At 37.4% G+C, this 9559-nt stretch overlaps 1 protein-coding gene across 1 annotated transcript in view; it reads right to left on the bottom strand.

Annotated features, from left to right (window-relative positions):
- Positions 1-6921: 6921 nt before the first annotated feature.
- Positions 6922-9559, bottom strand: part of LOC121942009 (protocadherin-10-like) — a 10593-nt gene continuing 7955 nt past the window's right edge. The window contains exon 3 of the mRNA XM_042485078.1: positions 6922-6958. Coding sequence (XP_042341012.1) covers positions 6922-6958 — 37 coding nt within the window. The remainder of the gene's footprint in view (positions 6959-9559) is intronic.

The raw sequence follows: 9559 nt of genomic DNA, 5'->3' as shown, positions 1-9559 counted from the left end.
CTTCCTAGAGTCAAAGTGTCGTCTCAAAATCTTTTCTTTAGTCTGACCGATAGTCCAAAACCCAGATATATTCTGCTTCAATGAAGAGCAGTAAATCATTGCATACAACAAGCTGTAAACGACGATGGGTCTTATTCAAGAAACTATATATGAACAAATTTTCCTTTATTTTTGCTCATATCTACATTTTTTCTTATTTTCTTAGTTCCTTAGTTCTTAGTTGATTTTTGGGATTCACCAATGTTTTCTTATTGCTCTTCTCATAGGAAAGATAAAATTTTACGAGTGGCCCAGAGGAGTTTTACCAAGATAAGAGAAAAACATCTCTTTCACAGCCCACTGCAAGGGAAAATATGTAAAAAAAAAAAAAAAAAAAAAAGGGATGAAAATCATTTATTCAAATTTAGAAAATGTTTTAGAGTAATTACAATGATTGGATTATTAATTTTCAGAGCTAAAGAAATACTACTATACTTGATCCCAAATACTGTAATTTCTATATAATCAACAATACTTCGATTCATTAGAAAATTAATTGGCAACTATTTTTGATTGTGTCAGTCATTTTTCATGCAAGAAACCTTTCATGGATCCAGCTTCTCATATGTACTGCATGTATGGGGACTTTTTGCTTGTCCTTTTAATCATTTTAATTGATTTGATTTAATAAATGTATTTACAGCTTTTTGAACGTATATCTTTATTTTTAAAACTTCGATACACTTCCCTGAAATCATTTTTACTTTGTTTAAGTCTATTACAACAGTAGCTCTACATCAGTCTCTACTACTGCAGAAGTTCTTCTGACAAACTATTTTTGGTGTCATGTCTGCAGTCTTGGTCATGTGCCAGAGTCTTTGCACATGGCACAAAACCTGCCCTTATATAGTGTTTAGGGGGCGTTACCTGTGCTAATAGGTGACTTACGATCAGTGGGATTCATCATTGAGCTCAGCTGGTCAGAGCAGACTTGCCGCTGTTTAGAAAAATTCCTTAAAGAATGAAACAGTCATTTAACAAAGAGTATGACACTACAACACTTGTTAAAATGTATAGCCTTTAAAAGGGTCAAATTGTCACAATGTGCAGAAAGTAGATGTTAACTCAAGCTTTCTCATTCCACCAGCACAGAGGAGCACAAACTAGAGGCAAAGTATCTCAATGTGACATGAAAAAGTAAAAATCTATGACAGGAAATAGGACAAAAACATTACCTCATTAAAGAATCAATGTGCATTAAGCCTGTAACAAGTGGAGATGTCACCAGTTGCTATAAGCTGAATGGCTTGTTGAATATCAATAAAAGTCATAGCAGAGAAAGAAAGAGATCAATCCATTTGATTAATTAATTGACAAGTCTGCTTTGATTCCTGCACCGTGCCTTTGTTATCTCAAATTAAGCATGTACAAATCCTGCACGACCTTTTTCTAACATGGTCAAGGTCGATGGAGGAGTGGAATCATTTCGACTTGGTGAGCTCTGTGTGGAAATGATTGAAAACGGCACACAAGACATTCTATTGTGAACACAGAGTTTCCCAACACACTGAAACATCTCTTCAAGTGTCACTCTGAATGTGTGCTTGGTCTGAATAGACGGCACTCTCTGAATGAGCTGAATGAAGCGTCCTTTAATGTGACTTAAAGCTGTTCAAAATATCACATCAAAAGACTGTATCAGATGCAGGCCTTGGATATTTAGTTGAACATTAAGCCTCATAGAAATCACAGTCATGGGAGTTATACACATGCTTTGGCCATGAGTAACACATATCTCATCCTTTCAGACAGAAGTTAACATCTGCTGCAGTAAGGCTGCGCTGCAAAACTTCCTTGGAAAAGAGTTGGGCTGCATACTTTTGACATCGGCAAATACCCTTTTTCTTTTTAATTTATTATTTATTATTTATTTATTTAATTTTAATTTATTCATTTATTCATTTTTTCCATTATTTCTGCTTATTCTTAATGCGTCTGCATCTGTCTTAATGCGAGACCAATACCTATAGCCAATGATCTTACCCCGTCTGTAATTATAAGTAATTATATTTAAGATGTATTGTTATTTGTCTAACCTTCTCTTTTTTTAAAAAATCATACAAAAAATAAATTTATATGAATCTTTTATTTATTTATTCATTTTTTCCATTATTTCTGCTTATTCTTAATGCGAGACAATACCTATACCAATGTTCTATCTGGAATTATTATATTTTATTTAATTGTTTTGTTATTTTTAAAGTAGATTTCTGCTGCTTCATAGCTCCCCTGGCCACTTGCTAACCATAAAGGGGTCTGTGGATGGGATGGGGTTCAACTGAATAAGGTTTATGTTTAGGGTTAAGGTTCTGATAAGTTTTTGTAAAAAACAAACAAAAAAAAAATTAAAATGAATCTATTTGCGCTATGTATCACTTGCCTGTTTCAATAAAAAAGTGAAATTGAAACCATAACATAAACAATTTGACTATGTTTTGATCTTTGCTGAGCAACTGCTGAGTTCATGGAGAATGAAAATAAAAGCCTGTCCCATATGGACGTCTGTCCTGAATATAAGCTTACTAAATTCAGTGATTTAAGCAAATAATAGCCTGGCCTGTTCATTTAATTTTTATGTTACATCACTTGTGTGCACATTTGTTACACACACGCACATGAGCATGCAGTCTGGCAACAGAATTTGAAATTATAATAACTTTGGTTTTATTTGTTGTAGTTTTGGCCACCATTCCTTTCACTGATTGCCTGCCAGCTAGCAGGTTTTGGTTCTGAAAATATTCTGAGAATGATACAATGAGTGCTTTAGTAATGTTTCCAGCTGCAAATTTTCATTTAGTTCCCAGAATATTATTCTTAAAGTTTGGGTAATATTCTCTATAAAGATCATAAAAATATTTAAAATGTGTTTTTTTCTGTAAACAGGAACATTTCAGAAAAAAATCCTTAATCTCAGGCTTCAACAACATGTTCTGAATGTTGCCCTGAAAGAGTTCCTCCTTTGTTCTCATGTAACATTTTGGGAATGTTTTATAAAAGAACATTCTGTGATCTCTCAACATCACCAAAACATCCTCAGAATGTTGCAGTTGAAACATTACATCTTAGTCAGCATTTAACCCAGGAACATTACTTGAAATGATAAACATCCTTAAAAGGTTCTTTGAACATTAGATTAAAATGTTTCCTTCAAAACATTATTACAACTTGTAGGTAACATTAGCCATGCTGTGGGAATGAGCTGGGTTGGTGCTCAGATGTGGAGATACAGTCGTGCAGCTACAAAGAGTGTCAGACTTTACATCTGTGTATCCTTTGAATAACTCCAGAACTGTTCATCTAATTGGCATCATGTGTGGCTGGTGAGTTTCTAGGGACCTGAGGACAAGAAGGGTCAAATTTGGGCTTATTTCGACACTCGACACTGATAAACTTTGAATAAAAAAACACGGTGCTCTGTGGCTGTGTGCAGCGGCAGAGGCAGGGCTTCCGGGCGCTGTATACTGTGAGCAAGTTGTCAGCAGCAGACTAGCTAGTTTATGCACTAACACTAACAACTAACAATAACACTAACATTACAAACAAAATCACTCCCCTTGATTCAACGAGTGTGAGCAAAAAGCCCACAGGAACAGTGCAACTCTGTCACTGCAACTTAAAGTTGCAATGTGTGAGTTTGTCATACTAACTTTTAACGCAAACAGAGTTCCCACCAGCAAAATATGTCCATTAATCAAATGTATGCTCTGATCTGTAACCACTGTAATTATTTCAAAGCAAGGGACTGATATGCCTGGAGATTAATATCTCTAGTGAGTGTATCACCTGTGTGTCTGACTGGAAGTAGCCTCAACTTAAATGTTCTTTTTTGGGGGCAGATTTAGTGAGACAAGCAAACTCTGTAATGCTGTAGTTTTATCCTTCCTCTAACTGGGAATGCTATTTTGGCAATGGTACAGGGAGTACTTGATTTCTTTTTTTTTTTTTTCTGGAGTAAAACTGTTAACTATTATAGTAAAATTATTAATACCACAGAGTGAAAGTCCTTCACTGTCAAGCCTATAGGGAACCCCAGTAAAGAATACTGAAACCCGGTGAATTAGCAAAATAAGAATTGTTTTGTTTTTTTTACCTTAGCTGTTTTTGTCTACATAGGGTACATGTCCTCATCTAAGAAGATCACCATGTTGCTCTGCCATGTTTCTACAGTGGCCCAGAGTGGACAAACCAAACACTGGCTCTAGGCAGGGACATTTGCATTTCTGTGTCGACCATCATAGCTAGGAGCCCCTCCACGACGAGTAGCGCTGGAGTTGTGCTGATTTTCTAAAAACTGAAAGTGCTTTATTTAGTGTTTTTAGCGGTTTATTGGAGGATCATCTGTAGTGTTTTGGTTTTGGGGGTGGGAGGGGCAGACAGCATTGAGTGTGTGCTGCCTTCAGGCTCCCTTGTTGGGTGAAATGACATTGAGAGCATTGCATTAAACACAGTTTAAGCTGGATATTTTACTTTCCAAATGTGATAGTTAAATGTATTAATTGGTTTGTAATGTGACTTGTACCTAATGGTTCAATAAGAATACAAGCATCGTTCCACCCCAAATGAGGACACAGTGTCTATTTTGTATTAAACATCCTAAAAAGGGTGTCTTGAGGTGTGGTGGTCCATCAGAAATGCTTTGGCTCCTGACGCTGCAGTGCCTCACTCCAGACCCAATGCTTTCAGAAAAGCCATTTGCCCACTTTTTAAAAGTATCTGGTGCTATCCCAGCCTCACAGGCGGTGTCCCTTTGATTTAAAACCACGTCAGGAGACTTATTTTCTAAAGTGTCAGACAAGCGGCCGAGCGGGAAGCTACGGCAGGTGTAGTTGATGATATGCCAACTGGAAATGGTTTTCCCTTGATTTGAAATATTCCGAGGAGCACCAAAAGAGAGAATGTGCTGCGCGGTCCCGTGAGGAAACCTTGCCTCTAACCCTCCTTTGATAATTGCTATGCAAAGGTTCTCGAAATGAATTACTGATCAGCCGAGTGTTGCGGAGAGCTAGTGTTTGGGGGAGACAGAATGAAGGATGAGACCCTGCCACAACGCTGGAACAGAATATGTGTGTGTGTGTGTGTGTGTGTCAGATACACATACAGAATGCGAGCATATATACGGCCAGTGCATGCTAAACGTGTGTGTGTGTGTGTGTGTGTGTGTGTGCACACAAAAAGGAAAAAAATGATTTGCATGTTTTATGTATTTGGGCTATAATAACAACAATGAATCTAGATTTTTTAAAGTGTTTTAAATATAGGCCTCTATTAAATGGTGGAGATTGCACCTCATGGTAATGGTTAAAAAGAAAGAAAAATAAACAAAATTGCAAATCATTTACTGTTATAATGCTGTGATATGTTAGTATGCCAACATTAGTTTGTGACCATGGAATTAGTAGTATTACTATAACAAGTTTTATTTACACACATATTCTATTACACTACTTTGAAAACATCTCAGACATGGTAAAAAAATCATACAGATATATTTTATTTCACCAAATATATAATGGACTTACATTAAATATATGCTATCAACAACAGTAAATGTTCATCCTTTTTTATTTCACAAAAAAGCAAATTTATTATTTTAGCATTACAACTTTAACCATAAAAGACCAACTTAACTGTTAAGTAGAATTGGGTTTTAGACAGTAAAATATCATACTTGAATTTTTTTCCACCATATACATAATGGATAACATTAAATGTGTCATTCAGCAACAATGAATCATAAGAAGTTAATTGACATTTTTGTAAATAGTCCGTTTAAATTCCATTAGATTAGCTTCACTACCTTTACCATAGAAGCCCTAATCAACTATTTGGTACAGCATGTTCTTAAAAAAATATTTGTCCCCTATTAGACTTTTATTTGTTTTAAACTGTTACATAAATCTGTGACGTCTGAAACTATAACTTTTCAAATAAATATTCTTACCCTTGAAAATGCAACTACTCAAAGCCCTTATGTCGAGTAACTAAAAAGGCTGACTGTTTAAAGACACAAAAACATCTAGTGGATTTTTTTAGCATAACAAACATACACCGGATGGTAGAGATAGCTCAATCAGATTGAGTTGAAGTCAACACAGTGTCATGAAGATATAATGAGTCAAATGTGCTCTACCATTTGGTCAACAGGACGTTGCAGGGGTATGCATGTGCATACAGGGATTTGCTTCTGCACACAAACGCTGCAGAAATGCATAACAAATGCACGTGCTCTATACATAGACCCAGCTCACGCTTATTCATCTATGTGCTAAACTGAGGAGCATGCACTCAGCACAATACTCTGCCAATAACATCCAAAAACAGAGCACGCAGCCCACATGAGACGAGCAGTAATATTTGCGTCCCTATATAAAAGAAGTCTCACATATACATAGAGAGAAACAGGTCTGTATAGAGGCAATATACTACTGGCAGAGTGCCAAGCAGCAGCTACCACTCTCCTCTTAAACAGAATCTCACTTAGTCTTTCCAGAGCGCCACCTCAAAGGAAAACTCTTTCTTAATACAGACATCTTCTCATTTTCTCCCAGACCAAACATACAGGCGCATTACATACAGGTGGCATGTATACGCCAACATATTAAATCAGACCATGACATACCTTCACACACACTTGCACACACTCCATCTGGTTTAGTTGTTTACAGAAGTCTGTGGTACTAAAGTGTCCCTCTATCCAAATAGCAGCCGTGTGATATTACCTCCCATGGAGTGGTAAGCTGTTCCCTTCTAAATCCAACATGAGGAACAAATGTTGGTTTCCTCGGTGAGAGTACAGAGCACACAACCAACTGGGTCCACTCCCTGGCCACTGCCAAATCAACACGCTCGAGCCAAATTAAACGCTGGAAACATGTTACTGCTTCAGAAATGTGCTGCTTTAACTGGACCAGCATACCAGCTAGAAGGAGTTCAGGGCAATAGAGAATAGGATCATGATGTCAGTGGTAGTGGGCAGCACAAAGCATTGTGGGACTTTGAGACACAGAAGCTTTTGTAGAGACTGAGTACCATACCAGCTGGTGGCAGTAATGCACCAAAACAGTGTTTGCAAACCGCCAATAAACCTTGAAGAAGACAATGAGTTTATCCAGTAATTCAGTTCATCCAGTTTGCTGCGTCGTCATTCTCACGTCTGGCGGGGGAAACGGATCGCTAATGGAGATGGAATTTTTTTATTTTTAGCTTTCCAGCTTCGAAGCCAAACAACTGATCTCAGGCTGTTTTAACGAAGCGGCACTGCATGGTATCATGGATAGCAGCAGTAAGACAAACAAAAACATCACCTTCAGCAACATTTCCCGACACATGTTCATGTGTTCATTTTCACACACGTAATTCAGTGAAAACAAGTTTAACTGTAATGTAGTTGTGGTTAGCTGCACTACACCACCATCGCTGTTATCTTTCTTTGTTCATAATTAGTATCAAACAAATAATTTAAAAAATCAAAATAGGGGCGCCTGGTGGCTCAGTGGATAGAGCGGCGCCCCATATACAGAGGTTGTATCCTCTCCGCAACAGCCTTGACGCTTTGCTGCATACTGCCCCTTCTCTCTCTCTCCCTTTCACGCTTAAAAACTGTCCTGTTCATTATAGGCAATAAAACCCCCAAAAATGATCTTTGAAAAATAAAAATTAAATCAAAATCAAAATACCCTCCATGTTTCCAGCTAATGTTAATCACCACGACAGAGTAAAAGATGTTGTTTTCTGGAGCTAAAAGTGGCGACACAGAGAGAGGTGTGTGCTGAGTGGCCATCAGGTTACTTAATTTTATAATATCTAGACTGCCTGAAAGTGTAGGCACTCACTCCATGATATGATGCACTTTATTGTCCCCGCAGGGGAAATTTGTCTTGGACTCAGTGCTACACAGATAATGTCTCCACACTTACAACTAAAACAATTGTCACACGTCTGGAAAAGTTACATTTGGCAGCTCGTTAAAATCACCCGACCACTCCCTGTGTTCATACTGATGGAGGCTCTTTAATTCCATTAATTTTTCAAAGTAGTGCTCCTTTGCTTCCTTCTTCAGCTTCACTGGCTCTGGAACTTCAATGCATTATTTGGCAGATTGTAATACCAACTTTAAGGTGCATATTGCCACCTTCCATGCAGAATTTCGGAGAGGCATGCCCTAAAGAATGACCAGAGTGCATTGCAGCATGACGTTGTTGCTTATTATCTATACACGTTTCAAAATACAGTTCCTCATTATCTATTTCTTTCTTCTAAAAATAATATAATAAACAGCGTCCATGACCGTGCAGTTCCACATACTGACAGATCACATTCTGATCGAACTCAGAATGTATGTTTAGACATCCATGTTAATACGTATTTCACAAAACAATGTATTCTTGCCAAATCAAGAAGCCTTTGGATTTCTTCCAATTGTGCATTTTAGTCTCGCACAGACTGACCTTCGCAGCCTGTTTCATCAGCGAGGGCAGCCAGTGACACCACTGCTGCACACTGGCTCTCTATTTTGTTCATTAATAATGTCAAACAGCGCGGAGCCTGTTGGGGACCATTCACTATCCTACAACACCTATCTAATCTGCTCTATTTGTATTCCCAGCACTGATATGATATTTGGCAGGCTCCAGTCTAGACAGGGGTCTTTACACGAGCCGTGTAGAACAATCCCTCAGAAGGAAAAGGGCAATTCGATATGAAATGAGATTTTGTATTGCTCCACTTTTTGTCTGACTCCACTTTGATCAATAAACAGGTACTAACCTAATAGAAATTTAAAAAGAACAAGGGGAGGCTTATTGTAAGTGCTAAAGCCTTGTCTAAAAAAATCTCCTGCGCTGCCAAATGTAGAAGAGATTTGATAGTAAGTACACCTTCAGTAAAGGAAAATGGGAAACAAGCCAATGCTTAAAAGAATGCTGAAAAATTATGATAATTGTGAAAAAAATGTTGAAAAAAATATAATTATGATAATTACAAATACAGGTTTCTCGACATGTTCTAGAAACCTATATTTCCTTTGACCTCTGACTTCATCTGAATGAAAATGGGTTCTGTGGGCCCGCCCGAAGCAACTTTTTGCTGTCATCTGATTCCCAATCAAGATCATCTGATATGAATTGCTTCAACTTGTCAATATAGAATTCAAACTGTTATGTGATGCAAAATAATGGAATTGAAACATGTGATTTAAACAATGTGATTAACCCTTTAAAACCTGCACACTGCAAAAACTGCCGATCTAACCAAGTGTAATAATCTTATATTTAGATTAAAAAATCTAGTTAGTCTTGTTTTAAGTATAAATGGATTATCTAGTGCTGACTAGGAAAGATCATTTGACTTAATTCAAGTAAATATCACTTGCCTGGTNCCTCGCGGGGGCGCGTTAAGCATCTCTGTCCTTTTCGGAGTTATTTTTAACGAGATACAGGAGACAAGTCTGGAAACATCCACTTCAGGTCTATAGAAACCTTATTTTAAGCACTAGTATGTCCAATTTAACCCCCAAACATTT

This window comes from Plectropomus leopardus, chromosome 4 (genome assembly GCF_008729295.1).
Source record: "Plectropomus leopardus isolate mb chromosome 4, YSFRI_Pleo_2.0, whole genome shotgun sequence".
Classification (NCBI taxonomy): Eukaryota; Metazoa; Chordata; class Actinopteri; order Perciformes; family Serranidae; genus Plectropomus; species Plectropomus leopardus.
This window is presented reverse-complemented; position numbering and strand designations above follow the sequence as displayed.